General features: G+C 38.5%; 1 protein-coding gene across 2 annotated transcripts in view; it reads right to left on the reverse strand.

The window, feature by feature from the left end:
* Positions 1-6: 6 nt before the first annotated feature.
* The window catches only part of chrm2a (cholinergic receptor, muscarinic 2a), an 89,365-nt gene continuing 62,705 nt past the window's right edge, over positions 7-26,666 (reverse strand). For both annotated transcript variants that reach the window (XM_017411638.3, XM_017411639.2), the window contains one exon: positions 7-9,304. In XM_017411638.3, the coding sequence (XP_017267127.1) occupies positions 7,755-9,263 (1,509 nt within the window). In that variant the 5' untranslated portion in view covers positions 9,264-9,304 and the 3' untranslated portion in view covers positions 7-7,754. The remainder of the gene's footprint in view (positions 9,305-26,666) is intronic.

The following is a 26,666-nucleotide window of genomic DNA, read 5'->3' on the forward strand; positions in this document are numbered from 1 at the left end:
AGAGAAATTACGAAAAAAAAAAAGAAAAAAATTATTGTGTGTCCATAGAGTAAAGCAGTGTCTTCCCAGGGTGAGGGTGAAGCCTCATAAATTTACAGGTGAAATCAAAATGAAAGCTCTTGCCTCTGGGCTTTTGGACCACACTGAAACTAGTTTTAGCTATTGTCGTCCTCCTGGGTCTTTTTCCTCCTTTTTCTTTTTCATTTTTTTTTTCTCTTTGGCTCCAGAAGTCATTCTTCAAATCCCCTGGACTTCTGCTCCAATGTTAGGGAAGGGGGGCAGTCTCTCATTTAGCAAGGCAAGAATCAATTTCTTTGCAAATCATAAACTCCAGAAACACACACACATAGTTATACTTTGTCTTTTTATAGTGATATTCTCTTCAAAATACTTTCCTGATAAATAATAGTCATAGATATATATTTTTAAAACCCCAAAAAAGAAACTCTGGCTGTACACTGATCATATTATACTTTGCAATACTACATTTAAACTCTGTACAACGATAATTGACACAGATTTACAAAATGTGATAGAAAATGTACAATATAATGTATCTACATGTATTCCAGTGGCACAGAAACCTGTGTCTGAGTCTTTGGAAGCTTTTTTCTATTAAAAGACTGTTTCAAAGAGGAAGGTTCGATGACAGGAAAATACGCGATTACTGTGCGTATATTTGCAAATGTGCGCTATGCTTAGGATTTTCTTTAAGGGAGAGAGAAAAAGAGAACACAATACAAGCAAACTACATTGCACACCCACCCACAGACATTAAAATTATTGACAGCACTGATTTGGACATGATGACAGACAAACAGGGTTTGCAAAGCATTTTTTTTTTCTTCCATCTGACAAACTGTGAACACGCACACACATGAAAAATTACCCAAAACGGCCCGCTGAGCCATCATGACATTAACTGAAATTTGTCACAGCTGTGATAGTTTGCAGTTTGAGCCGTGATAAACCATTTAAAATGCATTGAGATGATCATTGTTGAGAGTTCAGTCGCAACTTTTCATTTCCACCACAGTCAGGCGGACTTCAAATTTTAGGCGTTGGAGCTCAAGGCTGGGAAACAAAAAAAATAATCTGAAAAAAGAGAGAGAGAGAACCTACTTTGGAAGACTGGATAGGCTAATGTGCACCACATTGAAGTAATCGACACCTCTCAGCACAGCCACTCTAAATATACAACAAAAGTTTTAGGGTAAAGGAGCAATTTGTTTCTTTCACTCTGGTTAAGGCACTTAAAATTGCCCTGTACAATCTGGCGATATATATCCATCATTTAAAAATAGTTCTCCCAACACAGAGAAAGTGCTGTGTTTTCAGGTTGCTGCACAAGGTTGTTAAAATGATCTTCAGCAACTCACCCGAGAGAAAAAAAGCCAGAGAAAACCTAAACTTGAAGTCATCTCGGATAAACATGTCACATGTTCTCCATAAAAGGAGGAGTGTAGCCCTTTGACATAAGCCGTACGAACAGGAGCCCAGCTAGCTCTCACGGCACGTTATGATCTGATGATTACCACAGTCACTATGTTTGTTTTAGTCCTATTAGACAGATGAGCATTATGGGAGTTATGCGAAGGGAGTCACATAAAATGTTATGGTCATGGCCGTATAACCACAAACGATGGTTTCTGTTTGCACGAGAATGAGACGCAATAAAATGAGTGGAAGGGATAGTAAACAGTGCTGTATCGTAATGTGTTTACACCAGGCGGCAGGTTTCTTCTGGGACACTGAAATTCTTGGCTGACCTGCCTAAAGCGGCTATAGTTTCTCCAAACATGGTCCATTTGCTGTGTGATCCTCTTGCTTTGGCCTTGTCTCCAACAGGCGCCATCCTTTAACCACTGTCTCATCCTTCTCAGCCCTCCCTAGCAGTCATATTGACAAAGGCATGCTCATCTCTTTTCATATGCACAAAGCACACCTTAGGGCCATCTGATTGCTTTCTCCCAGCTCAGCTGTCCTCCTTCACTGTCACCAATAACACGTTCTCTTTCTGTCATCCGCATTCTGCCAAATCATTTCCAGACAAGCCCTGATACAAGACTGCTTCTTTGTTTTTTACCCTTGTGGCTAAAATGGTTTATGAGAACTTTTGGTTCCTGCATCAGGCACCTCTTTGTTTTTTAAGCGTCACCTCGCCCTCTCCCCCCACCCCCTTCCAGGAGGTGATAAACTGCCATCGTCTTTCATCAGACACCCAGGCAGCTGCTCAAACTGACCCTTGGACCACCGCTTGAGCTGCGATCCACTCACTCTCCTGCTGGTATCCATCAAACAACAGCTTGGCAAAGATTAATCAGATGTTTTGGAAAGCTTTTTACTCTCTTCTGAGATGTGTGACAGATGTCAGAGAGACATGGCTCCACTCTTCAGTGTGACGGATGTCTAAATGTTGAACTCAAATGGATGCCTAACCTCTGACTGAAAATTTGCACTTTTATTTGAAACCCCTTTTTTAAAAGGACATATTGTATTTGAACTCCACTGTTCAGATTAAAAAACAACTAAAATAAACACTGTTCATATTCTAATAAGTCTTGCTAATATTTGACTAAAATTATTTGACCTTTTCACTCAAAGGAGTATGTCTCATGGGGATGCAACTAAAAATGTTTTCAGCGTCTCAGTCAATAAATTATTTATATTTCTCTAAAGGTCATTGATTCTATTTATTTCAATATATTTGCTGAATAATTTCTCAGGTATACACCACAATAAATTGAGAGTTCTATAGTTAAAACAGAATTGCCAAAAATGTTACAGCAAGGGTCACATTCGAATAAACAAGAATGAAAAAAAAAAAGAATCTAGATTTCCATTTAACCCTGTGACATTTTTTTGTTATATTTGGCTTTTCCTGTCTAATCCAAAAGTTTACTATTCAATGAACATTTGAGAGTGTAATTCTGAACAGATGAAGACAACTGGTGGAACCTTTAACAGCAAGGATCAAGAAAGTGGCAGCAATGAGTGAAACTCTGATACTGTTGAGATTCTTAATTATTAGTTGGCTTTTAAAACCTCCCGAGTTATTTTGCCAAAGCAAACCACAGTGCTTAAACTGGAAGTGTGGAGAAAAATGACACATTTTTTTGTGTGGCACTTTTAGTTTTGTGCTTGCTTTGTTCCCCTCACAAACCAGGTTCTTGTTTGCTAATCACCACACCTGTTATCAGTTAATCACTCCCTGAGTATAAAACCGTCAAGGTTTGAACTGAGCCCTCTTCAGACCTTAGTGTCTTTTCTATATGTATGTGCTTGTGTTTACCTTACAGGTTGATTTGGTGATACACTATATAGCCAAAAGTATTCACTCACTCATCCAAATCATTGGATTCAGGTGTTCCAATCACTTCCATGGCCACAGGTGTATAAAATCAAGCACTTAGGTATGCAGACTGCTTCTACAAACATTTGTGAAAGAATAGGTCGCTCTCAGGAGCTCAGTGAATTCCAGTGTCGTACCGTGATAGGATGCTACCTGTGCAATGAGTTCAGTTGTGAAATTTCCTCACTACTAAATATTTCAGTCAGCTGTTAGTGGTATTATAACAAATTAGAAGTGATTGGGAACAACAGCAACTCGGCCACAAAGTGTTAGGCCACGTAAAATCACAGAGCGGCAGATGCTGAGGCCCATAGTGTACAGAGGTCGCCAACGTTCTGCATAGTCAGTAGCTACAGACCTTCAAACTTTATGTGCCCTTCAGATTAACTTAAGAACAGAGCACAGAGAGCTTCATGGGATGGGTTTCTATGGCCGCGCAGCTGCATCCAAGTCTTATATCACCAAGTGCAATGCAAAGTGTCAGATGCAGTGGAGTAAAGCACGCTGCCACTGGACTCTAGAGCAGTGGAGACGTGTCCTCTGGAGGGACGAATCATGCTTCTCTGGTGGGCAATCTGATGAACGAGTCTGGGTTTGGCTGCTGCCAGGAGGACAGTGCTTGTCTGACTGCATTGTGCCAAGTGTAAAGTTTGGTGGCGGGGAGATTATGGTCTTATGGAACAGTTTGGGAATGGCCTCTTCCTGTTCCAACATGACTGTGCATAAAGACATGGATGAGCGAGTTTAGAGTAGAAGAACTTGACTGGCCTGTACAGAGTTCTGACCTCAATCTGACAGAACACCTTTGGGATGAATTAGAGCAGAGACTGTGAGCCAGGCCTTCTGTCCAACATCAGTGTCTGAACTCACAAATGTGCTTCTGGAGGAATAGTCAAAAGTTCCCATAAACACCCCTAAACATTGTGGAAAGCCTCCCCAGAAGAGTTGAAGCTATTTTATAGCTGCGAAGGGTGGGACAACATCCTATTAAACCCTATGGATTAAGAATGGGGATGCCACTCAAGTTTGTATGCATGTGAAGGGAGATGAGCAAATACTTTTGGCAATATAGAGTATTTATTTGGAGGGAACAGACAAAAGAAAAAGAGTTTGGACCTCTTGCAGCTGCAGCTCCTGTTTACCAGCATTTGGGTCCTTTAACCATTCAACAAGATAACCATGATTTACTATCTGAACAGCTGCAACCCCTGAGACCTTGCAAATAAAACTTACTGATGTGATTTGATTTTCACATTTTACATTCATGTATGCAACTGCTTTAAAAAAAACTACAGTGGAAGTGTTCTTTTAGGAGTGCACAACCAAATAACTATGCAACTGTGAGTTAGACCATGTTTGTAGTCTGTGACAACAATTCCTTGACAATGTCTTAAAACAAATGATCAAAATGGTGAAAGAAATTTGGATTCTGTAACACATGTTAAAGTTGTTAGCTAGGAGAAAAGACGGCAAAACCTTGAATGAAGCCAAATCCAGGTTAACACTGCCTTACCTAACCTACCCTCTTGAAAACATCTATTGAATATCTTTCATGGTTTTTTGAGGTCAGCAAATTCCAGTCTTCTTATGCAGGCTGTGTAAACAGAGGCTGAAAGTTTTCAGCTCAGCAGGCTCCAGTTGTGACCCACTGCCCTTTGCCGCATGCTATGGCTTGCTGTCTGCCCATTTTCCTGTCTCTTTCTTCTGTAAAGTAAAGGTCAGAAAGCAATAATTCCAGGTCAGGACTTCATTTCCTTTTTTCAGCCAGTAATGTCAGGGGATAAACATGCTTTTTGAATATGAAAACACAAATGTTTACTCCACACTAGCTCTGCACATCTGTGGCATTTAGCAGAAAGGCAACATTTAGAGCATGAGATGGGGAAAAATGTTAATGAATAACAGAGCAAGCTGCATGGATGTACATGTGATATTTATGTCGCAGTCATGACCTTAAAGGAAACCGAGACTTTAGCAAGACAAGAAATGAGCAGAGTAATACAGTAAGTGGGGCACAGGCATGTACATGCAAGCACAAGCTGAGCGTGTAATGGGCAGTCTTTAATCTCAAATGTAGGTGTTCCACATCGGCCCGTAATCTGATCAGCCTCATGGTGAGTTTTCATTATAGGATCTGTCCCAGATCTCTCTTTAAAGCCGACAGCCTTAAGGAGCTATTCGGTGCAGGCGTAAATCTTTGCAAAGCCCCCCTACCAGCCACTGTGGCAACCTCCTGATGGCAAATGCTGTTGCATATTCATCACTCCAACTACTAAGCCACATTAATGTAACTGAGAATAATCTAATAGGCTGAAATGATGAATGATATCCGTGAAAACCCAGAACATGCCACTCAATACATTGTGATTTTCTGTTACTTCTGCCACTAAAATAAACACACATCACTTGTAATTCGACAAAGACAAAATCAAATCAATTATGAGATCAAAAGGAGATGAGTTACAACAAACATATATAGACACTGAAGTAGCCCTTTTTTAAATCACAAGGCTGTAACCCGTGATCTGAAGTAAACTCCACTCTTGGAGCACACAAACACACATCAACACCCACACACACTTCCAGATCTTCAGAAATTTCATCCTTATAATAAAATTTGGGATGTCATTCCACTAATCAAAAGGATCAAATGATGTCTCCTATCCATCCACACACAAACACAAAAAAATGCCATCGCACAGACAATAACACAGGACAGCTCTGAGCTCCAACCTCCTGTTTCACCCATCGAGTTGGTGTCGTCTTTGCAGCAGTGAGCAACTTTTACAGCAAACATAAATATCTTAATAGCTGCCATAAAAATCAACACCTGACATCCTGTCAGTGGTAAAAGCTGAAGTGATGAGGTTCGTCGCAGATGGTAAATGAAAGAGTGCGACTGAACAATCTCTTGCCCCTTTTCTTTTTTTCGTTTCATTTTTAGATGTCGTTTGGTTTGTTTTTATCGTGTAATAGTACATGACAGGTTGTATTCAGTAAGTTCTCTTGGAAAAAAATTGCCATAAATTTTGAGAACACAAAGTTATTTTTTTGTACAGGATAAATTTATAAATGGCACACAGCATGTTGTTGGAAAAAAAAAATCATTTCTAATTTTTATGCCACACTAAATGAACTTTGAGTGGTTTCTTCTCGCCTGACTTGAACATGGATGATTACAAATGTCAAGTAGCTCTTTCCACTTTGGAAATTTAGTCCTTGGTAGAACAATGTACTATTTGATTGGTCCGAATTAGAGTCTGCCGTTATCCTCATCTTTTGGAAACATACGGGGTTAGCCACACAAATAAATTGTTTTTTAACAATTGTTACCTCATCCATCATTCACACATTTTGAATAGGATACAATGGTTCAGAACATCAAATGAAGGGTATTATTAATGTGTTGCCGATATATTAGAGGGGTGTTGTGCCCTGCTAGTGACATTTGATCCTAAAAGCCCACCAAAAAACATCCTGGATATTTTGGGAAGCTCTTTGGGATGTTCATAAGGTGGGTTTCTTTATGCCTAATTTTGATAGATTTTTTAAAAAAATATTAAGCCAGTCTTCAAAGCTTTTTTAAAAAGTTTTTTTCTGTTTTGTTACTGAGCCAGTTTGAAAGGTGCAAGTTCAATATGCTAATTTATCACAACCTCATTTTTTTTTTTTTTTACCAGAGCTCTTTGTTTGCTAGGACAGCTACCAGTCTAGATGTCAACACCCCGGAGGTTATCTACACAAAACCCCCCAATTTATTCTACATGTTGCTGGTTGGAAGAGCCATGACAATGATTACACAGAGAGAAGGCAAGCAGAGGGCACAAGTGGGCACGCACCCAAATACAGAGCCAGCACACACCCACTTGTGCACACACAAATCGATTATATGCCATTATGTACAGTTATCTACAAGTATCTTCACTGAACTTCAAACTCGTAAGGTTTGTAAATTCAGTCAGCCCTATTTTCCCATTTAGAAATTTTCTTGTCCCTATAGCTTAGATCTTTGTCTGCTTTCAATCTTAGTTTGATTAGATCATTGTCATTCTGTGTTATTTGCTTTACAGCCTTCAATTTTAGGCTAGCAGTTTTCAAAAAGTCTTTTTATTTTTGTACAACCCTTCCTTATCCACGCTGCATCTGTGCAACACACTTCAATGCAACTCGCTTCAGTTAAATAGGTGTAAAGTGCTACAACTGGTTATTGAGAGAAATTGGTAAAATCATAGAAAATGATTTCAAAATGTACTCTATCATTCTTAACCTCTTTCACAAAAACAAACACTTACACATGAATAACCAACACAGTTCTCAAGCATACACACACACACGCACACACACACACAGAGACAGAAACAGGCAACCCATACTTCAGTGCCTCCTCCACAGGGGCTTGTATTTATCTGGCTGACCTAATATTTTTATATTGGCAGAGGAGAAGATGTTTGAATGTCTTTTTAAATGTGGCGTTGCACAGGGCATAGCAGGCCGGATTGATGGTGCTGTTAATATAGCACAGCCAGTAACCAATAGTCCATACTGTGTTGGGGATGCAGCTGGAGCAAAAAGTATTAATAAGCACCATCACGTTATATGGAGTCCAGGTGGCCACAAAAGCGACCAGGATGGCCATTATGGTGCGTGTAACCTTTTTCTCCCGTGATGGTGCCCCTTTCTTCTTCTTGTTTGGAGGCTGTTTAGTCATCTTCACAATCTTTCTTGCCACATGGTTCTGCCGTTCTGAGCTTGGGACTATCTCAACAGTGGCATTTGATGGTGTGTAATAGTCCCCTTTAGGTGACTTAGTTTTGATCTTGATGCAGGTCAGTTTAGAGCTCCCTGCCTTGGCCCGCTGACGTGGGAGTTGCTGACTCGTCTCAGCATTGGAGTTGGCTGTGGATGGTGCTGGTTCTTCATCCTTCTGATTGGAAGCAGCCACACTCACGGATGTTGAGTCATTGGAGCTCTCCTTCTCCTCCGCAGGAGCACAGTTCTCTCTCGGCACACTGTCACCCTCGGTTTCTATATCAGCAGCGGAGGATGAAGGTCCCTTGCCATTCTGCAGTTTTCCATCATGCTGGTTGGCCCCATTATCCACATTCTGGTTCTGGGAATGTCCTGTGTCCTCCCCTGGTACATTGTTATTGTTGGGTTTGGGAGTGCTATCTCTCCTCTGGCCAGGTGACACAGGTTCTGGATTGGTTCCTGATGGCTTGCGGTTGTCCTTCTTCACACGACTTTTGCTTGCTCTGGAGATTTGCCAGTATAGCTGAATCATGATAATGACAGGCAGGTAAAAGGCGGCAATAGCTGTTCCAAACGTGACAGCAGCATTGGAAAAAAACTGGATGTAGCACTCCTTCTCAGGTACTGTCCGCCCACCAACAATAAACTGCCAGAAGAGAATAGCAGGAGCCCAGAGGATGAAAGAAAGAACCCAGGCAGCAGCGATCATCATTCCCGCCATTTTGGTGGTCCTCCTTACAGGGTAGCTGAGGGGCTTGGTGACACAGAAGTATCTGTCAAAGCTTATAATGAGAAGATTCATGACAGATGCATTGCTGACAACATAGTCCAAAGCTAACCACAAGTCACACACCACTGGCCCCAAGGGCCAGTAGCCTATTACTATATAAACTGTGTACAAGTTCATAGAACAGAGTCCAATAATTAGGTCGGCACATGCAAGGCTAAACAAAAAGTAATTGTTGACAGTCTGTAGGTTCCTGTTAACTTTGATGGAGAGCATGACCAGGATATTGCCAATAATTGTGACCAAACTGAGGGAACCAGCCACCAACACGATGAACACTACCTCCACGGTCTTGTACGGGCTTTCACTGTCCTCCATAATTTCTGTCTCATTGCCTTCGGAGGCATTCCAATTTGTGAAATTGAATACATCCATGGCATTTGGTCTTTTGTTGCCACCTCCTACTCAGATGGAACCTACGACAGAACAAAAGAGAAAATGGATTTGTAAGAAAACACAAAAAAAGACTATGACAGCCTGAGTAGTTCAATCACTTGAAAATTTTTGAGGAGTATATTCATAATAGGGTTATGGGTAAAACACAAGAATGACTAACTTTCCAATTTGTAATAATCTCATCAGTTTCAGACACGTTCTAAAATATGTTCAGTATGCTACTACAAATGCTATAACATCATTTAATGTATAATGGTGAGAGATAACAGAAAAAAAACAGGTTTTATCAAACCATTAACATCAGCATTGTGCCCTTTTTATGTTTGGATCCAGCTTTTAGTCATTTTACCTCAAATAATAGCAAGAATGTGTCCAGTACACCAATTAACTTTGTAATTAGAGACTGAGCTTTTTGGCAGCTATGTTTTATAATCAGTGGGTAAATATCATCTCACCATTAGACACCTGTTTCATTATGGAGAGACACAAATACTAAAAGGAAAGATAAAAGGATATAATCTAAATGCGTATGACAAGGTGGTTAAAAATAGGCAGAACAAGTCAGAGCATCAGCTCAAATGGTGATGTTACAATAATGGTTTCACTAATGTTTCACACATTTAAACATTTAAACACAAAGCAGTTATTTTTTTGGAAAAATAAGAAAAACTGTTAATTAAATATTTGTTTTCAAATACCGTATTTATCACACTTATGAGGACAGCAAAATGAACATGTCATGGCAACCAAATTAATTGAGTAGAAAGCTATAGAATTTACATTTTCAATATATATTTTTTGTTATCACCGAATGTTTGAAATGGACCCATACTGTTGTCAACATATAGTGAGAAGAATACAGGGCTCAGAATGGATTCTTGTGGAACTACACATGTAAGTTTGGTTGCAGTGGGAAAATGAAATATTCATTAAACCACCTTGGAGCAATAATATTACTGCTCACAAAGTCTTAAAACAATGATCAGAAGATATTAGGATCCACAGCATCAAATACAATGATCAAGTCAACCTTATAAACAGTAGCGTTCCCTACCTCAACTGCTCATTGGAAGTGTTTGGGAATTACCTATTTTATTGTTTTAGTTTTATTTAAAACCATACTTAAAGTTTTCACAATCACCAATTTTTACATAAAAGTTCCCAATAAGAACTTTCTAATAATTCAGAGAAAAGGCAACTTTAAGATAAGCCTAAAGATTTAGAGGATTAAATTATAATGTGAATTCTCTCTAGTTTTCAACTTTATCTTTTTAGTTAGAAGTCTAGAAAATTACATTAGCTTGAACACTGTCTGCCCATCCACTTTAATTTTACCTGAAAAGACCTAATAAATAACTTTTGGCTTAAATTGCTGTCTATTTATTTCCAGACCCTTTTCTTTGTAGTTGATAGGTGTTTTAAAATGAATGTTCCTTTTTAAATTATGCATGCATTCTTGAAAGGCATGTAATTTTATACCACACACAAACCATTTTACAAGAGTTCAATAAAAAAAAAAAACATTAAAAGGAATTATTGACAAAACTAGGACTAATTAGGTCCATTTCTTGCTTGTACTTGAAAATTCCCTTCACAAGGCACTTTGAAATTCTTCTGATCCTCAAGTGACCCGCTACTTCACTTGTAACCTTTAAACATTTGTCTGTGTTTTAGAGGTTGCTTTGATTTATGAAGTACAGCTCAGTTGTGCTTGTCACAAAGTTCTTTGATATTGGGAGTAATGAGACTTGTCTGCTCCATGTCCTGAGTATGGTCAAAACTTTTGGAGCCATTGTGAGAGCTGTGTTAAATTCTCTATTTACCATAAATATTATATAGCTGAAGTTCTTTTGTATAGCTCCTAGCTCATATTTGTTATCACATGCCACCATGAAAGGTGGGCAATAATAAAATTACCTTTGTGAGTGTGTATGTATGTGTTTTTACTTTCTATACTTTATAACACCTATCTGACCTGTATGACACAACCACAAATACAAATTTAGAAATAATTTGTTTTAAAAACTTGTGGAGACATTTTTTATTGCCCTGTTTTATGTAAATCCATTTTTATCTTGTAAGACAATGTAATTGTTGCTGGCAGTTGGGATTGCATTCAGAAAGTGCAGAAAATTTGATCAAGTTCGTTTTAAGACTGCAATCCTAAAAATGCTTCCTTTTGGATTTAAGTAACCATAATTTTTTGAATACTGCTTACAAAAATGCACAGAATTTGCAAAGGAGAGCATTTTAAAACTACACAGATTGCAGGGATAGATAATTTGGTAAATTTAGAGTCTCATACCATAAAAAATAATGAGTTTTTTTTTCTGACTTTGTTGACTTATATTGTACTTTTTTGCAATTCTAATAAAACTAATGTTGTCTTGAGAAAGTTCAAAAGATGAAGAGCAAAAATGGAAGTTTTCCTGGTAGTGGTTAATGACCAAAGCTAAGTCTAAGCTTTAGCAAGTGTCTCTACAACTAAACCTAATCAGGTTGGTATTACGCAGAAATCTAGCCAAATATTTACTTACTAAAAACAAAAATCCTATTTGTTTCAAAACATTAAATTATAGGGACACAGACAACTTTTAGGGGTATTTTCTATTATTTTTGTGTTCCTAATGACACTAAGTTTTTAGTACTCTACAACCTGAGATTTAATGTGTGTCCTAAGTTAAAGCCACATTACCGTTATAGCTTACGAGTACTCTAAGGTGCCAAAACCATGTTAAGGTGGTGCTTATTTGTGCAAACTCTTCATGTTTTATACAATTTTATCAACCTTTTTTTATTTTGCTTTAGGATTGATCACAATAAATTTTGTTTATTGGTGATAGAGCAGGCTGTTTAATGATCATTAAATAGACAAAATTAATGAAGTGCTATAAGTGTCACTTCTGCAGCTTTAAAACTGTCTTATCCAAGACTTTGCCATTTTGACATAAGGTCTTTAACCACTGAGCCTATAGCTGCTGAGTAACGAGTGAACATTCACTTATCTGCTGCGCCAGAAATCCCTAATCATTGCATTAGGCATGGAGCTAAGCTGGCCTAATCCTCCATAAAATGTAAAAGTCCAACGATTTACATTCAAAAACACAAACAATACAAATGGGACACTCTTGTGGCTCGCTTGAGCCATGTGGATTAGAGACATAAAATGGCTAAATAGACAGCCATGGCCCAGTAGAAGTTGTTTTCTCCCTTTGCTGCTCTTTGTCCACCTCCTACTGTTATAAGCCTTGTCCCGCACCTGAAATCTCTGCCACAACTCAGCAAAAGCTGTGTCCCATTCAATGCCAACTAAAAATACAAAGATTCTTTTTAAGTTCAAAGTAGAGAGCTGCAAATGTCCAAAACGTCTACATAAAACACTAACTTACTTAGTCATACTAACATGAGCATTCAGCAGCAGAAACGCTTATTTTCATAGAAAGCCAGCATAATCTTTTATTTTGAATGTCAAGTTGTAAATTTTCATTTTGCTGATCTGATTTTTCTAGGACTAAAGTTGTAGTACTTAGCAGTAGAAAAGCAACTTCACTTAGCTTTGACTGGTTAAAAAAATCAAACTGGGACTGATGCCTGCTGAGCTGGAGTGCAATTGGCATCACCTGGGGAGAACAGCAGTGGCACTCTTAGCATAGCTATCAATCATGGAGCTTACTTGCAAGTTTCAGCACAACTGCAGTCAGTGCCTTTTTGAATCTGACAGAGCACAATCAGAGCAGCAGTGGCACTGCCGTTATTATTCCTAGAGAGATGAATATTCAGATATTTATGGTGTAAAATTTCACAACCCTTAATGGATTCTCACATTCACTGCAGCTTGGTTGAATGTTTGTCTTAAGCATTGTTTAAAACCTCTGCTGCAAAACTCATAGAATTAAATTTGAGTCAGAGGATACAGTAATCCCAAATTTGCCAATTTTATTTTGTGTAAAAAAAAATGTGACAAGTCAGTAGCTGCCCTGGGAGGACGTGAATAAATGAGCTTGAATATTGTTCTGTGCTCGGCATCGGGTATTCCTGGAGCTGGCTCACTAGAGCTGAAAATTGCTTATGTCCTCTGGGAAACAGAGAAGGCCAACTTCTATCGTTTTTTCACAACTTCTGTCCTCACTCTGTCTATTGTAGTGGACTCCAGGCTGGCCAGATGACCACGCCATAAATCCAAGTAGCAGTGAATGAACATTTGTGCTTTTGATCAAAGGACAATAAGTGATTTGCTTTATATGTGAAGCTAAAAACTCACACAGAGTCTCACTGGGATGCAACAATTGGAGACTTCTTTGTGACTCAAAACTACATGAAAATAGGCAAGTTTGCAATTGTGGACTTAATGAATTGCAACCAAATGACCACCAAGCCTTGCAACTACATTTCCACAGCCAATTTTTGAAAATAATGACCTTTTTGTGTGCATGGCTTGAAAAACTATTCTAGGCTCACTTCCACTAACATTGTACCCTTCTCAGCTTACTTTGTACCCACCTTTGCAGTCACCCCCACATTTATTAAGGAATCTATTCAAGTACACTTTTAAAATCAATAGACAGATTTTGACCAGTTTTTTAAATAACTATATATCTGTGTGGTAAGATCTGGACATTTTGGACTAGAACCTCTGATGTTTTCCATTTTAAGGAGAGCTTCTGTGCAGGCATTAAAATACAGCTCTAGTGCTATAGAATTATGGAAACTAAGAAGGGTTTGAGATGGGTTTGAAATGTATGAAGCATCGCTGACTGTTTTTAAAAGAAAATTTGTCAGTGAAATGTTTTGAACATGTTCAAAATTCAAACATCAAGGCCTCTGTAACTCGGGTAAGGAAATTGTGAACTTTTCCAAATTTTTATGAATGGTGTTTTCCAACTAGTCTCCAACAGTCGCAGCCAAGTAAGATACCACCTTTACCATTTTTCCATGAAGGGGCTTGGAAATTTCAAATGTAACTAAAGTGTTTCAAACACAATCAATGTTATGGTTAATTCAATGCCACAGCATCCCAGAGAGATCTTGCTTGGAGTCTGAATGTCTGCCAGTGTGATGAAAGCAAGCTCGTTTGTGAAGATGATATCCATGTTTAAATGTAGCAGGATTCCAAAAGCCTATCTCTCGTCACTGATCAAGTAAAACCCAGAGCATTTGCCCCCTGCTTTTCATGATTACTTGCATTTTCATTGGCCTTCTCCATGGGAGTTTGCTGAATAAGGCCTTCATGTCTTTGCTGTTTGCATGTGGGCATGACTGGAATGCAGAATGAGCCGTGGCTGCGGTACAGCTGATCTATACATCCATTCAGCACACCTTACAATAATTTTTGACAGTATCTGATTGATATAAGCAATTAAAAAACTCAAGAAATACTTGCTTATATCCAAGTTTCCTGACTAATTAAGTACAGCAAACATGACATTTTCCATATATTTTGGGCAGTTTAACTGGTTAACAGAAATGATAGCTGGTAAACAGTTGAAAGCAAAAACTTTATTCATATACACACTGTATTGTGAGTCTTTTTGAATTGTACAATGACAATAGGTTCCTGCCTAGAAAAATATAGTTTAATTTTGCTCTGTGCTTATAAATTGCTGTCAGGCAGGGCTGTCATTCAGCCGGGGAGACAAGCAAAAACCAGGGGGTGCAGAGGCAACAAATGCATCCAAATATTTGAGGGCAAAAAAAAAAAACTTAGCAGGAAATGAAAGCTTTTGTGATAACCATCAAAGCAAAGAGACTCGCTGTATCAAAGCAATATTCTACCCATCACTGTGTTCTCATAAAACACGGTTAAACAATCTGAATGTTGAGCTGGAGAATAATTACAAATTTGCATTCATTTCCTCAAGCTCTTTCTCTGTGAGTTATAGATCTTGAGAGATGCTTGTGGAAACTCTGTGTAAATATTTGCAATAGGAAACATCAAAACAATTCATCCATTTTCAGTCATTTATTGGGTATTGGATCATGTTGACAGTGAGCTGAATCAGATATACTGTACCTCTTCCCCAGCCACCAACTTGAGCTGCGCCTGTGTCATACTGGGTTGCTTCCCTGTCTAGAAATGATATATAGTCCCTCCAGCAAACTCAGTAAAATATCTTTCACTGAGCCACTCTGGGAAGAGAATCAGTACCCTGGAGCCATCCAGGTCAGAAGAAGTGGTTCTTTTAAACCTCAAAGAACAGTGGACCTGTAGGTAAGACCAGATTCTCTGGAGAAATTCAGTTTTTGTCTGCCTTCATCCAAATTTTTAAAAGTTAGACTATAAAAGTTTGAGTTTAGAAATCACCAGTGGATATTAAAATACTTTACATGTTGGGGATTGTTTTCAGATGAACTTATAGCTACAAAATATGTCATAGGAAAACTCAAATTTATTGCAACCTGCTATGCATATGTTACCTTAATGCTTTAATGCCTAAACGTGTGTTTAAAAATGATCCAAAAGGCTAATATTGAATCCTGCATCTTGGTTTTGGGTCTTTGAGTTTGTGTCTGTGCACTGAGGACATGGTAAAGTGAATGTGATTAGTTTCGTTATTCAGTTATCTTGTTCTGCCTTGGTCTCGTTTGTCTCTATGTGGCCCTGTGAAGGACTTGTAACCTGTCCAGGGTGTACCCAGCCTCTCACATAATGACCTCTGGAGATAGGCACCAGCTGCTCTGCAACCCAAAAAAGGAAAAAGCGGGTAAGAGGAAATGAATGAATGTTCTGCCTCTAGATGTCCTCAGTTGTCCTTGTTTCTATCTTAGTTTCACCACCTGCTTCTTGTTGTAATCAGCTCACCTGTGCCCACTCTTCAATCACCCCTCTCAGTATATACAGTCCCTTCTTTGCTCACTTTGTTGCTAGGTCCTTGCTGTTTTCATCTCCCATCATTATTTGTTTTTGACAAGTTCGCACCAAACCTAGTTCTCACACCTTTTGCTCTGAATCTAGTTTTGTTATTTCTGCCTTCAGCAGCTTTTTCAGTTTGTGAAACAGTTAATGAATCTAGTCTCTTTTACCTTCTCTTGTATTCAAGTCTTTCACCTCTTTGCCCACCCGTCATCATGGTAGTGTTGCATTAAAAACTGAGACAATGATCCACTAATTCTGAACAATATTAGTTCTTTTTTTACAAAACAAAACCCAAAAGATAGTAAAGGAGGTGAATGTTTTTTTTTCAGAATTGTTCAGGCATTCATAAAGCTTTAATAACCTCAAACAGACCCAACTTGAGTCACTTGTTTTATCCCAAAGACTATCAAGCAGGCACATGGAGGATAAAAAAACTATCCTGATTTAATTTATGCTGTTTTCTCAAAGCTTGGAGCTCCCAGAAAAAGTGCCCTTCGTGTCATGATAATTTGGTCACTGTAATTTAACTGCAGAGAGCAAACAATCAGGCATTATTCAGGAGAATAACAGGTCCACAAAGGGTCAATGATCTATTATTGATGATGGAAGACATCAGGACTTTGAGTCATTAGATCTAAGGTGAAGACCATTCTGGGACAATTTTTTTTTTTTTTAGATTTGCTTTTATTTGTGGCAGTTGCATTGTGCATAACACCAATTTTTGGGCTGTTTTAAAAGAATCCAAATTCCAAGGTTAGGGTAATAAAAGTATCCTGGTTTGAGTTAATTTACTGGACTTCATAACATTTACCCATTTCACTAGAAACAGGCTGCTTTCTTCTTCTCAGCAGGATTATCTAAAAAGTCATGAATGGATTTGTTAAAAAAAAAACAAAAACTCAAAAGATTTCTTTTGGGAGGTGCTAAAGAAGCAGGGAAAAGAGAGGCAACATGCTGCAAAGGGCCAAAGGTCATGATCCTCACCTGCTGTAATGAGGACCTTCAGGTTTCCTGCTGGTGTCCTATTCCTTTAGGTTTTGCCTTCAGTCAGCAACCTTGCTCTTCTTGACAACTAAATGAAAGCACAGCGTGTACCTTTTTTTTTTCCTGGTCATCCTTTCAAACTAAAGCTAGAAGATGTAACATTCTAATCTCAATTCCAACCAGGGGCTTGTTTCTTTTGGGAGACCTAAGCAAAAGGTTTTGCTCAACAAAACAATTCCCAGGGCCACAGAGATGAGCAACAATGTGATAAAATCGTGATTACCCAATAAGAGTTCTGACTCTCTAGAAAATTACTTCCCAGTGGACATTCATCAAAAGTTACACAATGCCATTCTGCCCGTGAGGACGTAATTAGAGTTAAAATCTCCCCTGTGCAGGTGTGACAAAGCCTATAAAAGCCAGACCTCTCTTGCGTGCTTGTGTCGAGTGGATATGAAGTATGAGACATTAATGGAGAGTTAACAAGCAGGAAATGACATTCAAGCAGGTGGGGAAAAAAAACAAGCTTTAATCTACGGAGTCAACTACTCTGACTCCCCTGAGAGTCCGTAGGTGGCCATGTGTCATTGTGCATCAAGTGCAGACACTAAAATATGCACAGGAGTGCACACACATCATTGTGTGCATATCTTGAATAAAAATGTAAGAACTACAAATGTTTGGATACACTTGTTCTTTATCTTGTGTTTCAGTTTGTGACATGGTCAACCATGAGTCAAAATCGAGGAGTTTTTATTACTTCTTATCTGGAGACTTCGGCAGTAGGACGCTCATGGTTCTTTATGACAAGGGTTACCACTTCATTACCTCCGCCAAGGAGTTTGTTTTTCAGTAGCGTCAGTCGGTCTGTCTGTGCACGAGATTACTGAACGTTATGAATGGATTTTCAGGAAATGTTAAACATGGTGCAAGGAACAAGTGGTTCAATTTTGGTGCTGATCCAGTCCAATCTCATCACCAAAGGTCGAGGTCACAGGTGATCCTGTGCTCTAACTGCAACTGTGTAATGCAGGAATGTCAAACTGCACAGCTGGACAACTCATGGGTCAAAAATGATACCTATTGATTTCAAGGTCATGGGGTCAAAGGTCAAGGCCACAGGCGACTCTACTGTTGAAGACCTTGTCTATGCTACAGCAGTTGACCCCTTTGCTACCTCCGACAAGGAGGTTATGTTTTCAGTTGTGTTTGTTTGTTTGTTTGTCTGTCTGTCAGCAAGATTAGATAAAAAAATGATAATGAACAGATCTGGATGACATTTTCAGGAAATGATGGGGTTCTCACAAAAAAATAAAATAAAAATTAATGTATTACATTTTTATGATGCTCTGGATCGCACAATTTTTTTCTGAGTGTTTCTAGTTAAACTTATATTTATAGTCATTTACAGCTAATTATTTTCAACACTTAAGACATGCGATTTAAAGGTGCCCTCTACCCAGATAGCCATCTTCTTTAGAAAATGCCGACAGATGTTTGCCCTGATATTTTAGCTGCTTCGTAAATGCAGACTGTGAAAACTCAGTGTCTCATTCAGCCGCTGCTGTTCTGCTAAGCAGCCCAGTCAGAAATGAGTGTAATCCACCACTCTCAACCCCATAATTTGTTGAACACATCTTGAAGCGTGTTTTAGATGTCTGTGGCGCAGAGATTAAAATAGCCTACGACAGCTATTTGAACACTTGCAGTTCAATGGGAAAGATCATATGTTGTTGGAACTGCAGCTGACAGTTCAGAAGTCACTGTGTCTGGAAAATATCACAAGCCTTGGGGAAGGCAAAAAATAAAGACAAAAAAAAAATCAAAAATGGAGCTAAGCCAGTAATGGATGAACAATGTCCTCAAGCTGGGAAGGTAAAGGGGGACAAGTCAATTTTCTCCTGTCACATAGAGAGGAAGCCTGCAGCAGCTATACGACTTGACAAACACCGTCACGCTACCTACTCAAATGCGTGCTATCTCGCCTCTCACTTCACATTAAACATTTTATTTCATACCCATAATTTACCCATGACTGAAAACCCCTCACCGTGTATCCTCTGTTGATTTGGCTTTAATTAGCAGATTTCCATATTTTAATCATAATTGCTTCTCAAGAGCGAAGAGCTGTGGCCCTACCTTGTACAATTTCATTAGTGGGACTCTTTATGGGGATTTAGGGGACTTATTGTTTAAGTCACATCAAATTTGTCGCCAAAATCAGCAAAAAATATCAGCTGTCAGCATCGTAATCCTTCAAAACAACACCTATTTTGCGTTCCCCTTGAGGAATTCATCCCAAGTGTTTGTTAGCTGATACGTGACAAATGTTTTTCACGAGGCACCAAGGACATTTTTTTTCAGCAGCCCATAATCAGACATATTCACTAACATCTGGCAGTCATTTCTCCAGTGAGATGCTTCAGAACAATGGCAGCTCGCAACCATCCTGCATATTTGTGCGAGCCTAAAGCCATGGAAATAATCTAATAATGTAAAAATAATGTCCAGCCATCTTGGTGTGCATTACCACATACGGCATGCAAAAATCCTTTGAGCTTGAATAAGTGTATTGACATTTCCATTTCTTCTCCCATAAAAATGTGCCCACTTTTGATTATCTAATCTGTGTCTTGTGGGCAAAAATAGAACATCTGTGATTGTTCTCGCACAATGTGGTGCATGTCTCCCTCCATGGCTCATCTTCGGCTCTTCAAGCTCCGATTCACAGGAAAATAGAGTCACTGTTAAGCTTTGCTTGGCCAGGAAGACTATTATGCACATTATGTGGCAATGCTGTGTCTTACTGTTTTGTTTCCATAAGCTAAGATCTTCACCCAAGTTATCCAGCCCCCATGAGAATGATAACATTGCTTAAAAATTTGCTTAAAAGTGCCAAAACTAAACAAGCAAATTGGCTAACATAGCTCTTGTATTTCCCTATTTAGTATTGGGGTCAGTTTCATAGTTCAGCCCTCTAATTTCAAAAAGGAAACTGTACCAATGATTTCTCAACAAAATCTGACGATTTTAACCTTTCAGGATTAGGATTTTAAAAAGCCTAAAAACGCCACATTGTTAAAGATTAAGTAAAGGACACTGTAATATTTAAATCTTTCCAAGGATAGAAATCTATCCTTCTAGACCTACCATATTTTGATTTCAACAAATAGTTTTTGAAAGAGAAAAATAAAGTCCAAAACTCAAATACAGATATGTTTCAGAAGCACATTTTGGATTATTTCTTTATTAAGCTCATGCCTGCTTTATTTGATATGCCGCCTTTTGTATAAAATAAACTGTACCAGTTAGTTTAATATAGCTTCACCCCCAAAAGCGGCACATGTAGCAGTGATGAGTTACTTAACATGCAGCCTGGAAGACCAAACCAGAAAACCTTTGTAAAACTCTTATTTTTATAGAATACTTTTACAGTCCTGTTTTAGTCCTTTAACGTAAGCAAAAAACTTTCTTTTTTCCAAATTAAAGAATGGGAGATGAAATATACATTCATTTAATATATAATTTGCTCAACATTTTGAGAGGGCATGATTGAATTAAAACTACATTATAGCAGGCAGAGTCTGCAGCAAACAAATGAAAAGGTCACCTTTTTATTAATGCAGTACAATGTCGCCTCTGAGTAATCAGACTGTTATGCAAGTGAGCTCCCAGACTTTGCACATAGAGTGGTTTTAAGATATTTTAATTCTGGACTATGAGCAGCTTCAGCTAAGTGTCGCCAAAGTGTTTATGTGAGCAAAATGTCATTCACGTCACTCTAAAGATTTTATTAGCTGCTTAAATGTAATGAGAATGTATTCTGAAGTTGCGGACCTGTCAAGACAAATTACATGATTTGACTTGTGAATTAAACATGTAAATGAATGTCAAAAGTACAAATTAAGGCAAATGATAAAACATGGGAAACAAAATTGAATAAGAATGATAAACACAAGAAAAATTAATTAGGCAGCTAAAAAGATGTCTGAAGGACATCTAAACTGTACACAAATGTCAAGCTAAATTTAGCCTAAAAGTCAAAGATTTGTGTAGTTAATGGGTTAACTTTGCCATAGATGTCAAATAGGCATCTACAATTAGATTACATTAGCAAAAAGAAGCACATCCTACTAAGCTAAGCAGCCACACCCTAACATGACACTATTACAATATAAGACTGTCAGCCAACCTTTTTAAGGGCTGTTAGCAAGCATCTGATTGGCCAAAACACTCCTGTCCTTAACCCTTTCTTAGCTGAACAACAACCAGTTTCTTTTGTCAAGCTATGAATAATAATCGCCTGCCCCCAAAGGTGAAAGGGTGTGTGTGTGTTTGTCTGTCATGTTAGCAAAATGTCATGAACCACTAAATGGATTTTAATTAATTAAAGTAATCATTCAGTGTACATCCACAACTGATCACCTTTTAGAGTCAACAAAATTCAAGATGGCCTGCCACAGCTAAGCAACCTTGACCAACATTAATGGCTATAACTGGTTAAAAGTTTGTTCGACAACTTGTACTCTGAGCATTAACTGACCATGCAAGATCTGTTCTTACAACTTTGCCATGAACTATTAGTCAACTATTGTCCGTCATGTTTTCAGAATATCTCATGACTTAAAGAAACACTCAAAGTAATTACTGAGTGTTCATCCACAACTGATTCGCATGTGAAGTCAACCCATTTCAAGCTGACCACCACAAGCAGCTGACCTTAGAAAATACAAAAATGACTATAACGCAGCCAGTTTTACAGATACTGAGCTAAAATCTATTGTGGTAGTAGCTGACAATACATACTCCAAGTGCTAACAGATCACAGGAAATATTAAAATAGTGTTATTTTTAAGGTTTGCCCAAAGTGGCTACATTGGACACTTCACAACATTTCTTCAAGAAATCCTATGCCTTTGATTGATAATTTAATACTTTGTGGATGGGACCGAATTAGGGAGATCATAGACTGGATATGGCCCAGGGACCACCAGTTGATGGTCACTGATTTAGGGCATTTAGACCTACCGTTTATGGCCGCTCGTTTAAATCAGCTCATACATCTCATTGGAATAGATTGAAATAACAGGTGAAGACGTGTATTAATAATATTTGATGAACAAAAATCACAGCTCCATTCTGGATTTACATTTAACACAAGTATTTAGTTTGGTCTGGTTCTGGACTCATGCACTTTCTGACATTCTTTAAACTGAGCCTCAGCCACACACTGAGTCTTCCACTTTTCAAATCCTCCTGACATTTTCCTCTCTGGGAGATGATGAGAGCCCACCTCTGCCATTTCCCTGAGCATGATGGCGCTCTCCTGCCCGCACTCTGAATCAGCATGCCTGCATAAGCGCTCCTAATCGCTCTGCCAGCATCACTGTCACCCTGTCTTGTCCTCGCTCCCCTGTATGTGTCCTGCCTGTGATGTATCACACTGGCACCGTCCCTCGATAGAAAGCTGTGGTGCTCATTAAGATAAGGGAAGATAGCAAAAATGGAAAAAAGGCGGAGAAAGCGAAGGGAATGAGATAAAGCCGGTGCCTGTTGGATTTGTTCCACTTCATTGTTTCTGTATTTCACTGCTCACCCTTCCCCCCTCCACCATTCTGTCTTTCTCGTGATTCATTTCTTATCGATATAAAAAATAAAAAAGTAAGGCAGAGTTAAGTTGCCCTTGGACAGGTTGTTCTTTTTTACAGTACCAGGTTTAATTTGTTCTATTACAGCGTTCTCATTTACATACAAATATACATTTCTCTGACAGCTTCAGAGGGAGTAAAGCCATGTCTATTTACAGTTTGCTGTGTACTTTAAATGCAACACAAAGCCCAAAGCCATGAGACTATCACAAACTGTCAGTTTCAGTAGGGTGTTATGGGACTTGCAGTCCTAGATCCACTGATGTATGAAAGCTCTCTCTGGTTTTCTCAACTGCTGGTAAAAAGAAGCAACTCCAGCTACGTCAGATAAGACGGGGACGCAAGGCGCCAGAGCTGTTTACAAGTGGCCATCAGCATCCTTGGCAGTAATCTCCGTTCTGAAGCCTCGCCGTGTTGCTCAAAATAAAGCTGACAGATGCTAATCCGCCAAAGTCAACCTTGATCCGAACAACAGATGCGCCATGACCAAAACTCTCAGAAGTGTTCAGACCTGACAGGCTGTCAAGCTGCTGTTATGGAGACGGGCAATTTTACCAGGATCCACTTATGTGGCGTTCCCGATTCAATGAGCGTGTCACTCCCTCTCATTTATGTGCTGATGAAAAAGGATAAGTGGTGAAGTAATGTGATATCTGACTTTTCATCTTTTTTATTTCAACCTGATGCCCTCACTTAAACAGGTTTACACTATTTCTGACAGGTTTTCCATCAATGCTAGGACTCTTCCACTAAAGTTTAAATTAAAACCAAGCTCTTAAAGACCTCTTCTTAGCTTCTTTAAAGATCTAAATTAAAATAAGTTCCCTTTCTCCACATCTTTAATACATTTCACAAAACGTTCCCATCAAATTATGTATGCAGTATATTAAATAGTCCTGCGTCACGTCTTCTATTTGCATTGACCTACCTAGAATAACCATATCGGGGCTGCTCAGTTAAACAAAGACTGTGAGGTTTAAACAGATCATTATTTGAAGGCCTAGCTTTATTTGACTGAATACATATTGCCCACTGCCATTCTTCCCAAAGTTTTAGACCAAATTCATCCTATCTTAAGAAATGACAGAGTTATAGACCTTATGGTCAAACCATGAAAGACACATGTGCAGTTCCAAGGAACATTTTGTGTTATCTTGCATGGTCTGTTAGCACTTGGAGTATGTGTTGTGAATGACTGTCAGATACTGCCGCACCAAGACTTAGCTCAATGTTTGTAAAATTCACTGAGCTATGGGCATTTTTTGTATAGGTTAATGTCAATTAGCTGAAGAAGCCATCTTGATTTGTGCTGACTTTTAAAGTTAACGAGTTGCTGATGTACAGCTAATAATTATTTTCTGAGCTTTTCGTTGAAATCTGTCGAGTGGTTCATAAGATATTTTGCTAGCAAACTAGTTTTTACACAGAAATAGCACGTAAAGTTTTTTTTTTTTTAAAACTTAGTTAATGGCCAAGTTTGAAACACGGATCTCATGCAATTAGTTGGCATTCATAGTGTAAGTTGGGAATCAGTCTCAGCTACCACAGCGCCAAATGTTAGCTCAGTATTTGTAAAACTGACTGAGCTGTAGATACACACACGCGGACACTAACAAAACGGTATCACTCCACCTTCGGCGGCGGGTGATAAGGATACAACTTGTAGTTCTTGACATAAAACTTATTCTAAAAGAATAACACAAACTGCCGACAGCATTTGAACAGATTTGTGCAGATTTTTTTTTAAATAAGATGCTTTTGTGGAAAAACTAGAATGTATGAAAGCAAGAGGTGTCAGCTATGTAATTAGCCCTTTTTTCATCTGTCCTCCCTTCTATTTCCAGCATTTCATTCCCTTGTGCCCTGACTGACAGCTTTATTTTTTTGACGAAAGCATGCTGCTGGACTTTTGTTCTCAAAACCCATTCTGTCTGCCATTAGAACATGGCTAATTGGTGTTTCTCATTTGCTGCTGCAGCAAACAGTGCACCTAACCCAACATCTCATCCCAACATAATAATCTAATCCCCTCATCTAAACACTCATTAATGGACCTGACATGATGATGGCTATTTTGTTGACATTAGAAAAGAAAAGAAGCCCAAGGAAAGCTGTTGTCATTTCTAATTTGGATAATTACTCGATTTTGATGTCTGTTTTGCCTGTAGGCAGAATTTGTTGAATAAGTCCATCTTTCACACATTTTCCAAAAGACGAAAAGATTTTTAGCAATGAGCTTTTAGTTCCCAGTTATTGTAAGCTGATTTTTTTATTTTTATGTTTTGGCCTTTTAGAACTTTCATTTATTAACAAGAAAAAAAGAGGACACGATTTCTTTGAAAAATGCATGCTTGAAATAAAATGAGGCACCTGCTGATGCCTGCTGCTTCTCATGCCAATGTTTTAACCAAAGATCTTGTTCAGTTTAACACATGCCCACAAAGACACAAGCAATTACATTATCACCTGCCTTTCATGGCAGAAGCCACTAATACAAACTGCAGTACCATATCTTGTACTATTTGTAGTAAAGTAGCTGAAAGGGCCTCATTTATTTTTATTTATTCCTCAACATCATGCTTAGACTTCTGCATTATCTGCGTTCAAATAAAAAAACATGACAAAATAATTGTTTCCAACAAGGTGTTATTTTTTTTTTTTTTTGCAAGATCTTCCCAAAATGGTAAGAGGGGATTATTATTTTACTATGAGACATCAAAAAAAGACCTAGAAAGTCAATGTTAAAATGCTTCAATGCTTCAAGGGTTGCAGCCACAGATTGACAACATGACATGTTATCAGTCAATTACTTGAAGCCCGAGTTGCAAAAGGCAAGCCACCTCTCTGAATAAAGTTTGCACAGCTGGTTATTTCCTGTCTCTCATTCCAACATCTCCGCGGGAGCAGAGCTGCATTTTCCAAAGCCGTCTGTGCGAGAATGGGGCTCATTATGATTCCAGTAACCTTGGAAATGAGTGAGTGTGGAGAACTGTTTGACAAAAAATACCGTTTGCTGCGAACAAATTACTGTTATTCAGTGCTATTGGCTGAACGGTTCCAACAACTATGATTCAAATGCAAGGTGTGTACATGCAATTTACAATTAGGATACTGTTGTGAATTTATTTATTCAGTGAGATTCAAGGTTCTGTATTTTAAACGCAGATATTAAAAGTCATACTGCAAAGCAGGACTCATAACAAATTTTATTTCTCAGTTAAATCTTTGGACGCACTTAAAGTTATAGTTGTAACACTTTATGAACAGTAAGGAAACGCTGATTGGTTCTGCTGAAAATTTTGATCTTTTTGTTTGTGTTTTCAGGCCACATTAATCCTGCTTTTCCATACTTGGTGACTGACCAGTGTTTTCACGCTTTCTGTAAATTTTGCTATTCTGCATTCAAGGTCAACTGGAAATTTCTGTTTTTTAATCCTTCTTGTTTATTTCCCCTTAAATGGTGCCAAATTTGTAATGAAAATGCATTTACTGACTGGGGAGCAGAGTTGAGTAGTTGTGGTGCGCCCATAGAAAACTAGCTAAATCTTCTTTGGCAATGCTAAACACCTTATTCTGCTACTGACTTTTGTTTGGTGTCATTTATTGGATTGGATGATTAAAGTATGAAGAAACAAGACATATTGGCAATTTAATGGTTTGTTCATTAAATGAACGAGGGCCTCGGTAGCATGTGAAAGAATTCAAAAAATGGTAAAAAACAAAAACAACTGGACTTCTATTCTGTAGCTGAAGACGTTTCGCTTCTCATCCGAGGAGCTTTCTCAATTCAGAAATAGAGAGTGTGGAGTTGAGCTTTTAAAGCTGAGATGTGATGTAAGCTGGATTGCTTGCAAATTGTTCTCACTCTCCTAACAATGGAGGCTCGTTAGAGTCCTT

This window comes from Kryptolebias marmoratus, linkage group LG18 (genome assembly GCF_001649575.2).
Source record: "Kryptolebias marmoratus isolate JLee-2015 linkage group LG18, ASM164957v2, whole genome shotgun sequence".
Taxonomy (NCBI): domain Eukaryota; kingdom Metazoa; phylum Chordata; class Actinopteri; order Cyprinodontiformes; family Rivulidae; genus Kryptolebias; species Kryptolebias marmoratus.